The 15,645-nt window shown below is 39.9% G+C and overlaps 1 protein-coding gene across 2 annotated transcripts in view; it reads left to right on the forward strand.

Moving 5' to 3' along the window:
• Nucleotides 1-15,645, forward strand: part of arfgef3 (ARFGEF family member 3) — a 53,171-nt gene that overhangs the window by 26,384 nt on the left and 11,142 nt on the right. For both annotated transcript variants that reach the window (XM_051380039.1, XM_051380044.1), the window contains exons 20-35: nucleotides 505-615; nucleotides 1,656-1,806; nucleotides 2,328-2,642; nucleotides 4,903-5,036; nucleotides 5,564-5,709; nucleotides 6,337-6,516; nucleotides 6,639-6,780; nucleotides 7,002-7,124; nucleotides 7,554-7,657; nucleotides 8,258-8,402; nucleotides 8,543-8,671; nucleotides 8,849-9,025; nucleotides 9,597-9,711; nucleotides 10,727-10,829; nucleotides 13,874-14,005; nucleotides 14,737-14,867. In XM_051380039.1, coding sequence (XP_051235999.1) covers nucleotides 505-615; nucleotides 1,656-1,806; nucleotides 2,328-2,642; nucleotides 4,903-5,036; nucleotides 5,564-5,709; nucleotides 6,337-6,516; nucleotides 6,639-6,780; nucleotides 7,002-7,124; nucleotides 7,554-7,657; nucleotides 8,258-8,402; nucleotides 8,543-8,671; nucleotides 8,849-9,025; nucleotides 9,597-9,711; nucleotides 10,727-10,829; nucleotides 13,874-14,005; nucleotides 14,737-14,867 — 2,338 coding nt within the window. The remainder of the gene's footprint in view (nucleotides 1-504; nucleotides 616-1,655; nucleotides 1,807-2,327; nucleotides 2,643-4,902; nucleotides 5,037-5,563; nucleotides 5,710-6,336; nucleotides 6,517-6,638; nucleotides 6,781-7,001; nucleotides 7,125-7,553; nucleotides 7,658-8,257; nucleotides 8,403-8,542; nucleotides 8,672-8,848; nucleotides 9,026-9,596; nucleotides 9,712-10,726; nucleotides 10,830-13,873; nucleotides 14,006-14,736; nucleotides 14,868-15,645) is intronic.

Below are 15,645 nucleotides of genomic sequence, written 5' to 3' on the forward strand. Positions count from 1 at the left end.
GACAGCTGCTCAGTAACAACCTGAACACACAGCAGCTCCACTGGAGGTTAACAGAGAGGTTCAGGTTTTCACACAAACTGCAGATGTTAGAGAGAATACCAGAGGAAATACATTGTTATTACCAGCCTCTTTTATCAATCTAAATGTATCAGTTATTAACAGTTACTGCCACAACCGCACAGCCAAAGAGGGACGAAACCTAATTATCAGCACAGAAGCACTGATAAATTTGAATGGACACATGGTGTACAGCCTCAACTGTGGAGAGAGCACAGTATGTGAGGAGGGATGGTACAGTTTTTCACTGCCAGTTTAGATTTGAATACACCCAAAGGAGTAGAAAACCCAGACATACTGTATTCCATCCATCTGTGAAATGTCCTATCAGTAATGATGTTTTTAGGATGGGATAATGAATGAAACTCAGTAGCCCGTCTTTACACTCTGTGTGTGTGTGTGTGTGTGTGTGTGTGTGTGTGTGTGTGTGTGTGTGTGTGTCGTCAGGTGTGGCTGCCAACTGTGCCTCAGCTTTAGCACAGATGGCTGCAGCCTCCTGTGTGCAGGAGGAGAAGGAGGAGAAGGAGGTGGGAGACACAGGAGACGCCATCACACAAGGTACTGAGAGCACATAGTATTTTTGTATTATCTCTATACAAATGAAACCTTTTATGGCACCTGGGCGATAAAGATGGGGAGATAATGTTACAAGATCAGTTAGAAAGATGTATACACACACGAAGTAAACACTTGAGGTAGCAGTATTGGCTTTGCACAAATAAGACCTGGATGCTTTTTTCCTTATTTTATAGCCAAGTAAAAAATAGTCTGATGTGTTTTTTTTCCCACAAGAAAGTATAATTTCCACTTTAACATCCTTAAAAAGGCATCTACTTCTTAAATCGCATTAGAAATTCCAGAATCTATATAAGTAAGCTAATTTTGTTCATTTCTAAAGTTTTCCTGCTAGATACAAGATGTCTCCTACTTCACTGTAAAGTCCATTCTCAGTGGATGTGCACTGGTGGCTTCAAGTTTCTACATCACACGATCACAAATCATGCTCGTAGGCCCCGCCTCTAAAATCTGATTTTTTTTTCATTGAGCACAGAGAAACTTTCCACTTAACTTTCCAAAACTAGTTAGCAAACTAGCAGAGGAGATGAAACAGGTTGCTTAAAGTAATGGATAATGGTTGGAAGGCCAGCTTTTGCCACTTCATATGGTTGCAGAGAGTTCAACTGTATGAAAATATTGTAACATCCACTATTATCACCACTTATATATAACTTATATAATCAATTTTTAAATAACATCCAGTTCAAAATTAATTCAAATTCAATTTTGGACATAAGTGTTGGTTTTGATGAAGGGGTAATGAGTTTATCGGACTGGACTGTGGGGATACATCTTACAAAAAAGTTGGGAACCAACTGCTGTTTGTTGTGGGCAGCATTACAAATTGAAAGTTTGTGACTGTGTTGCTCCAAGTTTGTAAATGTTGAATATTTTGTTCTAATTGACCATTCGACATCCGCTGTCCTCTGACTGTGTTTCACTGTGTGTGTGTGTGTGTGTGTGTGTGTGTGTGTGTGTGTGTGTGTGTGTGTGTGTGTGTGTGTGTGTGTGTGTGTGTGTGTGTGTGTGTGTGTGTCCAGTGAAGCAACGTGTTGAGCAGCGGCTGGAGCAGATCGGTCGTCCTCAGGGAGTCCGCCTCCACACGGCTCATGTGTTGTGTATGGACGCCATCCTCAATGTAGGACTGGAGATGGGTAGCCACAACCACGACTGCTGGCCGCATGTTTTCAGGTACACACATGCACACAGACACACTATACAATATACTTAAACAAATTTCCCCCCGGGGTCAATAAAGTATATGTATTGTATATGTTTTGGGCAATCATTTTTGCCATTACTTTCTTTTCTTTTCTTTTATTTCCTGATCTGAATTAAAAGGTTATATTTAACTGAATTTCTAAATACCCAAGAGATGATTGAAGGGAGTAGAATTTATAGCAGCAACATTGCCTCTGAAAAGAAACAGAACAAGGACAAACAAATTAGAGTTTTAGGGCCTCGCAATATCTTTTGGGACATTTGGAACATTTTTGTTTAATTTCAAACTTGTTAGTGTGGGAAAAAAAAAAGTTGCTTTTAGTTCTTCAGTAGGTGTAATTCTGGAGATACAGTGCTAATACAGTATATTTACACTGACATTTTTTTCACCTCTTTTTACCTCCCTATTTTCCCTCTCTTTCTCCCCCCCATTCCTGGTCTCCTGCCCCTCCTTTTCTCCTTTTCTCTCTCTCTCTCTCTCTCTCTCTCAGGGTGACTGAGTACATCAGTTCACTGGAGCACACCCACTTCAGTGATGGCTCCTCGCAGCCGTCCTCTTTGACTACCATCACCCAGCAGAGCCAGCAGGCAGCGGGTGTGGACTTGGGGCTGGAGCTGAGCTGCGATCCCAGCCCAGAGGCCTCTGAGCTGGGCTTGAGCCAGCCGGTCATCCAGCCTCTGTCCATCCAGGAGCTGCTGAGGGAGAGTAGCCGAGGGGGCAGAGGTCTGGACCTGAAGAGCGGCAGCCTGATGACTGGGACCAGTGCAGCCAAGGCTGTGTGTACACTGTCAACACAGGCAGACAGGTAGGGCATAAATATCATAACATCATAACATCATATATTTATCTCTATAATCATACATGAACGATCATTTATTTTAGCAGTGGTTCACAAAATACATATCTTTTAGCACCATTATAGATCTCCTCTTATCAAAGAGTATATTGCATTGTTGACAAAATATACTTCTGTTTTTGTGAAATATAAAGAAATATTTAATGTTTTTTGTACTTTTTTTTTTAGTTTGGCAAAAAAAAATATGTATTAGTATTTCAGTAATTATGTGAAATGTTAATGACTAGTGCTAAAACAATTGGATTCTTTAGAAAACAAACATTATATTAACATCTATGAATTTGTTTTTTTGGCAGACAATTTATGAAGATTTCTTGTTAACAATTGTCTTTTTAATAAAAGCAGTAATAAAAATGTGTTTCATTATCAGAAACAGATTGATTGAAAAGAGTGCAAAGTAAAGCAACATTCACAAACCACAAACAGTATTTTAGGTCATAGATTTAGGTTATTTTTCTTAGTCATTTAAAGGCCCATTTAGTGGCATCTAGTGGCGAAGTTGCAATTGCAACCAATTGAATACCCCTCGCCATCCAAGCATGTAGGAGAAACTACGGCAGTGTTTGGTTTGTCCATTCTGGGCTACTGTAGAAACATGGCAGTTAAACATGGCGGTCTCCATAGAAGAAGACCCACTCCCTCTGTAGATATAAAAGGCTTATTCGAAATGTTAATATTATTTTTTGTATGAAAACAAAAGTACAAAAGTAAGTGATTTCCAAAAAATTTTTTCTTGTTTAACATACTGAAATGAATGTAAGTTTTAAAAGTAACTTTTATTAAAGGTCCCGTGTGAAACATTTAGGAGAATCTATTGGCAGAAATGGAATATAAAATACATAGGTACAGTGTGTTCACCTGAAAATAAGAATCATTAGGTTACCTTAGAACGAGCTGTTTTTTATGTACAGTGGGTCCTCTTCTGCAGAGTCCATCATGTGCCACCATCATGTTTCTACATTTGCCCAGAATGGACAAAACAAACACTGGCTTAAGATAGGGCCTTTTGTGTTTTTTGCAAGTTTTGTGTCACCATAGTTTTTCCTTTAAGTTTAAACAATATGCAACAACAATACATGGAGAACGAATAGCATCGTAGCAACAGGAATATTTCCCCCCCAACCAGTCTGCCTCAATGCATCGTAGACAAAGATCAGAGGAAAAAACATGAATAATAATAATAAGAGTATATCAAAATATGGTGCCTGTAGACTGTAAAATATGTCAGCTTCCTGCTCCCTCAGTTCAGCCCAATAAAATGTCTGTTGCTTCTTCATCACCTTGTTAAACCAGCAGCGAGCATGACAGTGACTCTTAATGAATTTATCTGCCAAAACCCCCATTTCACTAACACATGGTTCTCTGCAGGAGGTGCTGGGTTGTGGAGCACATTTACTTTTTATAATAACCACAGGATGGCAGCAGCAGTACAGAGCTGCCAGAGTGTGTTTGTTTGTGTGCTCTTATACTTCTGTCTTTGTAAGGACTAATTTGGTTTTTAGATCCTAAGGGTGAGGGCATTTTCTTGGGGTGATGAGGGAATTAAAAAAATGAGGACAGTTTGAATGGTCATCACTTCTTCACAGGGTTGTTTGAGGTTTTCGACTAGGTTTTAGGACTAAATTTAGAATTAGATCTTGGTTAAGGTTAGAGTCCTTACAAGTGTTGAAATACAAATGTGTGTGTATAAGTGCGCGCTAACAGTTTTGCACTCTTTAAAGTGTATTCCTTGGCACAACCAACACACACACACACACACACACACACACACACACACTGCTGCAGTAAATATGGAGTGTGTGTTCATTCCAAGGATCATCTCTTATGTAACCAGTTATCTAGGCTGCTTTTAGGAGCAAATAAAAAACTGTTCCCTCTGATCTTTTGGAACAGATGGACTGAACACATTTACAAGCAGAAAGTGGTGCCAAAACATAGTAAATACTCCTGTGCACAGGGCTGTCCCAAAAACTTAAAGGGAACAACACAGCTGCATTGCTGCCTTAAAATGTTCCTCCTCTGCAGTTGTATAACCTTTTACAGCAGCCATTTAAAATCTGTGATCTTTTGATGACTTTATACATGTATCTATATGAAAAACTGTCTGTGTGTGTGTGTGTGTGTGTGTGTGTGTGTGTGTGTGTGTGTGTGTGTGTGTGTGTGTGTGTGTGTGTGTGTGTGTGTGTGTGTGTGTGTGTGTGTGTTCCAGGTTGTTTGAAGAAGCAGCTACCAAACTGAACCTGGTTGGTCTGGTCGGCTTCTTGCAGCAGCTCAGGAAAGCTTCTCAGTCTCAGCTTTTCAACTCTGTCACTGAGACTGGAGACTACTCACTGGCAATGCCAGGTACACACTCACACAAACACACACACACACACACACCCCTTTACGTGTATTGCTTCAGTGAATACATTCATTTCTACCTCCTAACTGTAACCTCAACCATCACCAGTAACCTTCAAGTCTCAAAGCATCTGGCTCTCAAAACCTGATGATTCCTCTTAAAATTAAACAAGTGATCAGTGATGGTTCTGTTATTTGAAGAGAATAGTAGGATGAAGAAGGAGTTGAGTATATGACATTATGTGCAAATGGCATGTAAAATTAGCTAATACAATTAATGAATGCTGCACACAAAGTGACCACAATTTTAAGATTAAACATGATTAAACCTAATCTTCAGTTTGTATCTAGAATGAAGTGTAGAAGGTTCTGCTTTCTAATTACAGAGTTAGAAACACAACATTTAGAGTTAGATAAAATAAAGGCATGATTAAATCAGCCTCATCAGTATTTTTGTCCCGTGTGTGTGCGTGTGCCTGTGTGTGCCTGCGTGTGCGTGTGCGTGTGCGTGCGTGTGCGTGTGTGCGTAGGGGAGGCCAAGTCAACAATGGACCGACGCAGTGCTCTCCATCTCTTCCGTCTGGGCGAGGCCATGCTGCGGATCGTCAGGAACAAGAACCGACCATTGCTCCACATGATGAGGGCCTGGAGCGTGGTGGCCCCGCATCTGGTGGAGGTGGGGAACTGCAGCCTCTTTTTAAAAACTTTTTAAAGACTTCATCAAAAGCTTTGATGTAAAATTAGTTTTTTTTTTTAGTTCAGCAAGTTTTTGCTTGTACAGTCGTTCGCTTGCATACAAGTCAGTTTTTGCTCTTGCTCTTCTCCTTCTCTACCTCTTTCTTCTTTCTATTGAGTTACTCTTAATTTCACACAATCATCATGTACTTATTTTAATATTTAACTCAAGCAGCAGCAGTTGTAGTAAATGAAATACTGTCATAAACTTTATTTGCATTGCACTTATTTTGTGTTAATATTAAAATCAGTCGGCTTTAAATTGTTTGCTTGTTAGCCACGGTTAGCAAGCAACCAGTCTAGCGTGTAGTTGTTGTTGTTATACGTCATCTAGCGCGCGCCGGTAAACATCCCATGCTGCGTTCATGCAGGCTCGGAAATGCCGAAGCCTACAGAACAAACATCGGTTATAAAAACCCGATACCAATAATTCCCGATATTACATTTTTTAGTGACTATCGGCCGATAATATTGGAGGGCCGATATTATCGGGCATCCCTAATAAATAGATGTAAATGAATATCAACTTTGTAAAGAATATAGTTAAAGCAGTTTCTCCTTTTCCCAGGCGGCATGTCACAAAGAGCGCCATGTATCCCAGAAGGCCGTTTCCTTCCTCCATGATGTTCTGACAGAGGTGCTGACGAGCTGGGCGGAGCTTCCACACTTCCACTTTAACGAGGCGCTGTTCAGGCCCTTCGAGCATATTATGCAGCTGGAGCTCTGTGACGAGGACGTACAGGACCAGGTAAAGTCAAATCTATCTTGAAACTCAGGAAAGTTTCACATTCTCTATCAGTACGTCAATCTCAATCATTACATTTAGCACCACACAGTTTAAAGGACACTTCTCTGCTTGCCTCCCTGCAGGTGATAACATCAATAGGTGAGCTGGTGGAGATGTGTTCTCCTCAGATCCTGTCTGGATGGAGGCCTTTGTTCAGTGCTCTGAGGACCGTCCACAGCAGCAAGACCGACACTAAAGACTACCTGGTGGGAGAATACTCCATGGGTACGTCTACTGGACTCTTATCTAAACCAATAAGCGCAAATTTGATCAAGTTTATCATCTGACAGATGTTACTTTAAAGAAAATATCTTTAAAGCAATGACCAACATTTTTCCTCTTTTGTGAACTTGCGACTTTTTCTGCCTCCTCTCATCTTCCGTTCCTCTTCTCCCTCCCCCTTTCCCTTTCTCCCTTCCATCCCTACCTTGCATTCTCTCCCCCAGGGAAGTCCCAGGCACCAGTGTTTGATGTCTTTGAGGCTTTCATCAATACTGACAACATCCAGGTTTTTGCCAACGCTGCCACTGACTACATCATGTGCCTCATGAAGTTCGTCAAAGGCTTAGGTTTGTCTTACTTGCGTAGGCTATTTTTTTAGTTTGAGATATTACTTTTACGAGCCTTTAGGGATTTTACTTCGCCTGCAATCTGCAGTAAGCTGTGTGTTTGATGTAAGACGCTCATGACTGTACAGTTACTTCTTTAATACATAACAGGAGGGGAGGGGATTTATGTGTGTGTAAATGCACTAATGTTCCTCTTCCAAGCTTGTCTAAGGTTTCTGCAAAAAATATCAGATCTCCAGTTTCAGATAAGATTTTACAACTTAACATTCGACAGAACACTATATTATCATATTGCAGCAAATAAGCACATTTTCATTTTTTTATCTACGCTTAATCAGTATTTAAATTTTTACAATTCTCAACATTTTTGATCGTAGACAAAATATAAAAAAATGTAAATTTTCTGTGTGGCTGTATGTTGGTGTGTAGGAGAGGTGGACTTCAAGGAGATTGGAGACTGTGTCCATGTGTCGGGGTACAGCTCCACTGACCTCTGCCTGCCTGCTCTCGATTACCTCCGCAAATGTTCGCAGGTAGGAACCCTCCTTTTCACACCTTTTCACAAGAGCACTGAAACAATCTTTTTCCTTGCTGAACTCCTAAAGGTCCAGTGTGTAACATTTAGGAGGATCTATTGGCAGAAATGTAATGTAACATTCATAGGTATGTTTTCATTAGTGTGGAAATAAGAATTGTTGTGTTTTCGCTACCTTAGAATGAGCTGTTGATATCGACAGAGGCAGTGTGTCCTCTTCTATGGAGGACATGTTTCTACAGTAACCGAGAACAGACAAACAGACTTTTTAGGCCACCGTAGTTGCTCCTTCACGCTTGGAAGGCGAACAGTTTTTAGTTGGTTGCAGTCTGCAACTACACCACTAGATGCCACTAAATCCTACACTCTCGTACTTTAAATTATAAATAAAACGTTCCTGATCATAGATATTACAAGAACACATTTTCAGTCACAATAAGTGACAGAATAACATTTATATAATGCAATGTACAGTACTGTAAAGATTGTCAGTCCACATTCTTGTTGAGATAGCCACAGATAGCAAAAAATAGTTTGCAAGTATTGGTTCCTCTTCTTCCCTGTTCCCTAATGAAGCTGTGTTGAATTTGATTGACAGCTGCTGGCAAAGATCTACAAGATGCCCTCCAAGCCGGTGTTCTTGGGAGTTCGGCTCGCCAGTCTGCTACTGAGGTCACAGGAACGCTTAATCAGCACTGAGGATGGGATGGACTGCGTCCTGCAGGAGTTTGATGATGACACAGGTAAACTGTCTTTTTTCCTTTCATTTCTCTTTTTTTGTTGTTCACATCAGTTCTTTTATGTCTTTGTACTTTTTAATCCTCTGTGTGCCCCTCTAACACTCTCTCTGCTGCTTGTTACTGTATTTTCTGTCCTGGTCCAGGTCTGATCCAGGTGTGGATTTTGTTACTAGAGCAGCTGACAGCAGCAGTGTCAAACTGTCCTCGCCAACACCAACCTCCAACCCTGGAGCTGCTCTTCACTTTGCTCAGAGAGGTCACCATTACACCAGGTAACACAGACAGGTGCTGCAAAACTGTAGGTTCAAGTGTGTTCACATCCATATCAGCTGAACAGTGTAGGACGCATAACCACAGATAAACGGTCTGATGCCCTGACTCTGCCAGAAGCTTTGTCCAAATAAGCAATCATACTCACACTGTGTCCTAACTGTGTCTCCTCGCGCCAGGTCCGGGTTTCGCCATCTTCTCCGTCATCCAGTTGCTGCTTCCTGTGATGTCACTCTGGCTGCAGCGTAGCCACGGCGACCACTCTTACTGGGATGTGGCGGCTGCAAATTTTAAACACGCCATTGGCCTGTGCTGCGAGCTGGTGGTGGAGCACGTCAACAGTTTCATACACTCAGGTGAGACTCACCTGTATGTATGTGTGTGTGTGTGTGTGTGTGTGTGTGTGTGTGTGTGTGTGTGTGTGTGTGTGTGTGTGTGTGTGTGTGTGTGTGTGTGTGGTGTGGGTTACCTCAGAGGTTTTGGGTTCGACACAGAAGTTTCTGAACAATTTCACGTTACTTTCCATTTTCCATGCAGTAAAATTAGGAATTTGTTTAATTGTACACCTGGAGCAGGAAGTCTTTGGTGTGTTACTCAGGAGCAGGAAGTGTGGCTACCAGAGTTCTCCATCACCAGAGAGGTTTATGAAAGACTAAGCTCCACTCTCAACCTCACTATTTTCCTCAAGTTTCAAGGGTAGAAAAGCATGCATCTGATGAAATTTGAGCATGGAGATTTATTTTTAACCTTTTAACTCAAGGTTGTTTGTTTAAAACATGTGTTTGTGCGCTGAAGTGAGCATGGCGGTGACTTGCTGTTCCACTGTCCGCCTCTTTAGTCAAATTGAATTGTGGCCACTCCACCTCGATCCCTTGTGCTGACGGGCTGTGTTGTGGTGTGTTTGTGTGTGTGTTTGTCTTATTGCAGATATCGGTTACGAGTCTCTGATCAACCTGATGTTGAAGGATCTGTTTAAGCTTCTGGTGGCCTGTGTGTCTGAACCTGCAGAAACCATCTCCAGAGTGGGCTGCTCCTGCATCCGGTGAGGACACATAACTCCTTATCTTCTTTGGGAGTTGTTAGTTATACATCTATCACCACAGTGAAATCCATGTGGAAACTTGAAATAATCAAAATCACAAATTAGGATTAGGATAGCATGTTTAATTTTTTTTATTTTAAATGGCAAGAGCCAAGATTTTACTGATTACCTAAATTATTAACAACTATTTGCTGTTGTCTGGTTATGATGCTCTGTATGCTGGTGTACTGTTTACTATTAGCCAAAGATTGATAAAAAAATTCTAACGGCAACAACGGTTTTTGTCTATATAAATCATAAAAAATAATTGCAATTTAAAATGCAACTGGAATATTGGCTAGAAAAATTGGAATTGGATAATTCCTAAATTGTTTTTGTTTAAGTTGGTACGAAAAGGGAATTCTGGGATTTTAGGGGCAAATTCTTAGAAGTTTGAAAGAGTAAGGCTTGTACTATTTTATATTTTTCTTATTGTTAGGAAATCCCATGAAAAGACCAAAACCAACAACACATTTATCCTTGTAACAACCATTGTCTGTGTATCCAAAGCCTGCCATGTCTTCTTCCTCTGTCCCATATACCTCAACTGTTGTTAAAAACACACCAATGAGCCACACTGTTGCACTGAGTCACATGTTCCTTCATTACCACCAAAGCAGTCACTACAGTTTATTCTGACCCAATCCCACATACACTATCCTGCTGCCCGGAATACTCACTCGAGCACCAAATGTGGTTTAATCTGCCGCTGAAAATAGTCCCCATCAAACGCATTATATTAGCCCAGTTTGAGTAATGTCTGCTGAAAACTACATGGCCCAGCTGTTTTAGGAAATTGCTGAGCCTTTTTAGAAAATAAACTTTATATATGTGAGGCATTTTTAAAGATTTAAGTCTTTAGTAGGAACCAATGGGCTTTCAGCTCAGCGTCACAAACACGGAAGTCGGGAGGTTGTCGATTAAAGATTAATTTCTTCTGACCTAAACACTGTTGTTTCTATTGTTCTGTTTCCAGGTATGTTTTGGTCACAGTGGGTCCAGTGTTCACAGAGGAAATGTGGAGGTTGGCCTGCTGTGCTCTGCAGGATGCTTTCTCTGCTACGTTAGAGCCTGTCAAGGTACGCACACACAGACTGCCACACACAATTGCATGTTAATACCAAGTGGTGCATAGAGCCAAAATGTCATATGTCAGCAGACAAGTAAATGAAAACAGAAGGAAAAATATACAGATACAAAAATGTACAAATATACACATACAGAAGCAAACTCTCTCTCACACTCAACAAGCCACTCCACTGTAGTAAACACAATAATCCATCGCCAATCTGAAGCTGCTGGTCGGGACAGAAGTAATCTAAAAGCCTATGCTGTTAATACTGTCAACATGCTGACACTCCATGTTAAGCTTGATAACCCCAGTTAACCTCACACACACACCGACAGAGTCCTGCAGCTGTAAGCAGCAACGGTGAGTCTCCCAACGGTGGCAGTTTTATTCTGGTCCACCTCTCTTCTCTCTGTTAAACTGGTTCAACTGGGAGGAGCAAGAAACAATGCTGCTTTAAAGCTTTCTTCCTTTCTTCGTCTGATGACTACTACTGTAGACTACTAACATACTACAGTTGATACCATATTTCTCCAAAAGTAAGATTTGCAGATCTGAACTGAATACCGCTTACCTTCCAAACATGTAAGAGAAACTATTGTGGCCTCAAAAATGCAAAAGACCCAATCTAGAGCCAGTGTTTACTTTGTCCGCTCTGGGCTACTGTAGAAACATGGCGATTCAGCATGGTGGACTCTGTAGAAGAGGACGCACTCCATCTGTCCATAAAAACAGCTCATTCTTAGGTAACGAAAACACAATGATTCTTTTTTTCAGTTTCACATACGTGTGTGTGTGTGTGTGTGTGTGTGTGTGTGTGTGTGTGTGTGTGTGTGTGTGTGTGTGTGTGTGTGTGTGTGTGTGTGTGTGTGTGTGTGTGTGTGTGTGTGTGTGTGTGTGCATTTAAAAAGTGTAATTATTTCAAAATTTGATTAGATTACCATTTCCCAGCCTGCTCAGCTTCATAAGAAATGAGGAGTCTCGTGTTAATTTGTTGATGACGGTACCTGCTGTGTGGATGTGGCGTTTTAGTGCTGTGGGAGATCACAGAGTACAGCCTCAGCTGGAATCCAACCACTGCTGTTTCATGTCAGCTACATTGTGTGTGTGTGTGTGTGTGTGTGTGTGTGTGTGTGTGTGTGTGTGTGTGTGTGTGTGTGTGTGTGTGTGTGTGTGTGTGTGTGTGTGTGTGTGTGTGTGTGTGTGTGTGTGTGTGTGTGTGTGTGTGTGTGTTCAGTAGAGGTGACATCGCCAGGCATTTTATTCGTGGATGTTGTGTGTTCCTACAGTTCTGTGGCAGCTGCCTGACTGACTGCAGCTAAGCAGCTTTACAGCTTAGATCCACATCCGTGTGTGTGTGTGTGTGTGTGTGTGTTTCAGAGAGAGAGATGATGACGGTGGTCTTACTGCCATTGACAGATTTTCTTTGCTTGTTTCCATAAAATATGATTTTAGGACTTTAACAGACCAAATGAGTTGTGGTTATTTGCTGAGCTAAGTTCTTAATGTCCTCTGTGTTAAAAGAAAAGATTGAAGATTAAATGTGGTATTTTATTCTTCCTTATTGGTGATGCAGTTTGTGGTGGAATGTATCTCACAGATGAGCAACTGCACCAGAAGTGATTAAAAAAAAAAAAGCCTCGATGTAAACTCACTGTATCAGGAGTTTTTAAGGCTTAACACATGGATCGCAGTTTAATATATAAAATCTCAACATATAATTTAGCAGGCTCTTAGCATAAAAATATAAGACATGCAGTCATTTTATTTATGTAACAACTTTTGTGACTGTGTTGCTAAGTTATTGTTTTATGTGGAACATAATATGTATTTATGTCTTATGGCCAGTTACATAAATGCTCCATGCTTCCAAAAGCCTGTTCCAGCTGCAATCACATATTAGGTGAAATATCTCCTTGAATACTTAAATGCTTTGAGTATTTTACGTCAGTTTATACTGTTTATACATCTGTTTTAAGATAATTCAATTTTTAAAGGAGGGAATGGTCAAAGTGCTGGCATATCTTTTTAAATTTTTAAGTACTCTTTTTACTACGTTGCAGTTTGCACAATAAACATTTTTATATTCTGTTTAATGTATTCTGATTCCTTCTCATATTGTATCATTTTGTGGAAGAAGGAAAAAAGGCCTAATAATCAAAGCCAAACATATCATAGGTGAAACTAAAATAACTCAAAGGAATGTATAATGTAACATACAGTTTGAAGTGTTTGTAGGACACTGGCCATCCTTCACATAAAGCTTACAGGATTTAGATGTCAGTCCTTAACATGTAGCTTATGCTTTCAGACACATAAACACATGACCTTTGACTGGGTTTATAGAAAAGCTGAATTTAATATAAGCAATGCATTCAGGTCACATCCATTATAATGTATGTGTGTATGTATATATATATATATATATATATATATATACTGTATATGTGCTGTATAATACTTTTATTAAGTTATATGGACGGAAACCCACATTTTCTCATCTCATTTTATAGTGTAGGGTTGGTTATTTTGTTTCTTCTTTATTTGTTTAAATTTTTCATTTTTTTAAATTTGTCATCCACATTCACAGCCTGTCTCAGTAATCCAATTTAGACAATCCCTCTGTTGGAAAAAATTAAATAAATGAAGTTTGAAACAGATCAAAATTGGTTATTTGTTTAGATTTGTCTTATAATCGAGCCAGTCGTCTCCAATGCTCCTGTTTGGAAACCTTACTTTTGCACACATTTAAAGGTTTACTTGCATTTGATCAACAGCTGCTCAGTTTGTAACCATGCTGGGAGCTCTGAAAACTTTGTTCAGCTTGGCAGCATTTTCGTTTTGACTTGACAGTTGTGTTGACTGCAGTGTTAAAACTGAGAGGAACTGCATCAGCTATCATTTATTTGTGTAACCAAATATATTTTTAGCTTGTTCCCTCCACGTTAATTTGATGCACATGCTGTAAACATATCTCTCTCTCTCTCTCTCTCTCTCTCTCTCTCTCTCTCTCTCTCTCTCTCTCTCTCCCTCTCTCTTTCTTTGTCCCTGCAGAACCTTCTAGCGTGTTTTCACAGCGGTTCAGACAGTTTTTCTGGAGACGCCTGCGAGGTGAAGGTGGCGGCTCCGTCCCACTCTCCTTCAGCTGAGGCTGAGTACTGGAGGATCAAAGCAATGGCTCAGCAGGTCAGTAAATGACAAGTGTACTTCCTGTGCTACAGAGCGGGACAGCAAAGAGGCCCAATTTTTATAGTTACAGTACTTCCCTGTTGCTACCACCTCAAATCCAAAGTCCAAATGTTTTTTTTAACCATTAAGGAACGTGGGAATCTTTGTTTTCTGCTTTAAAAAAATCTGTGGGCGCTACACACAAGAAGTGAAACATCCTCCTGCCAGTGTGACCATTTCAATCTCTTCACATTTTTGCAATTTAATGCATATTTACAACGATAAAACGGTAATTCACAGGGTTAGATGAGAAATTAATTGATAATATTTTTGCCACCGACAGGCTCAGATTGTTATTAAAGTGTCTGACAACATGATGCAAAGGATCCACACAGAGATGGAGCGTTTTTGTTAAAGAGTAAGAGCAGAACAGCCTGTATATTGCTATCACTTGCTACCAGATTATATAGACCAAAACAGTAATTTAACCTAGCAGATAATTGTAAAACATACTTCAAAATGGACAGAAAGAAAATAAAACTCACCAAAATTGCCTTTTTAGTATATATAACCTTTTAAGAAGAGGTCAAATAGAATTACAACATCTAAAATGCATAACTTAAACTTCAATAAACATGTGTAGCATCACTGTTAAATCTACTAACTACACTTTTGTATTATTAATACTAGTTGATCTGTTGCTGGCCCAGGAGAGGCCGAGTTGTTGATATGTCCTCTTTATGTCCCAGGTCTTTATGTTGGACACCCAGTGCTCTCCAAAGACGCCCAACAACAAGGACGGCTTTGAGCACGCTCAGTCCTGTGTTCTCATCATTGAGTTGCCGTCTGACCAGCAGTCCAATGGACACACTCAGAAGAGGTGGACAACATACACACAAATACACACTCAGAAGCATGTTTTTCTGCACATGTGATGATAATCAACCCCCTTGGTGTCATTTTCTAACTTCACACTCTAAACTAAAACCACATCCTCCTGCCCCCAAAATACTGCGAAAAACTCTAACCAACAAAAATCCATTGTTATTGGCTTTGACTTCCTTTTGGTGAGAATTATAGGGTCAGTGTTTAAAAAAGACACACATTACCCAAAGGTTCATTTGACTGTCAGACTTTTGTGAGCTACTATATATGACTTATTTTAAGTACATTTTATAGGGACATAAACAAAAAGGCCCAAGAAATTGAGATAATGTATTCCATTGCCCAAGAGTCATAAAAAACAAGCAAATAATTTACCTTTCTTATATTTATAGTATAAAACCAAGAAGGCTTGGATTTTAGATTTAATGAATTGACTTTTAGATTAGACTTTGCATTTACTATGTACAGCAATTATTTTGCTGTTCATACATTTTACTGTGGACATGCAAAGTAAAATTTCATTATATTTCTTATTTTGAACATTTAAAAACAATGTAAAACAATACAAGCAAGAAAAGAAACGCATAAACAGGAATAGCTAACAAAATTAGCAGCAAACTCACATTGAACATAAATAAATGATGAATCAATAAGGAAGTGAATACTTATTCTGTCGTACCCCATTTTTATAATTCATGAAAGGAGGACATACAATCTTATTTTGTTTTGAAAAACATTACTGGAAACAGAAATGCAGCCAAACCTAACTCTCA

The sequence above is a fragment of the Dicentrarchus labrax genome, unplaced genomic scaffold (assembly GCF_905237075.1).
Source record: "Dicentrarchus labrax unplaced genomic scaffold, dlabrax2021, whole genome shotgun sequence".
Classification (NCBI taxonomy): Eukaryota; Metazoa; Chordata; class Actinopteri; family Moronidae; genus Dicentrarchus; species Dicentrarchus labrax.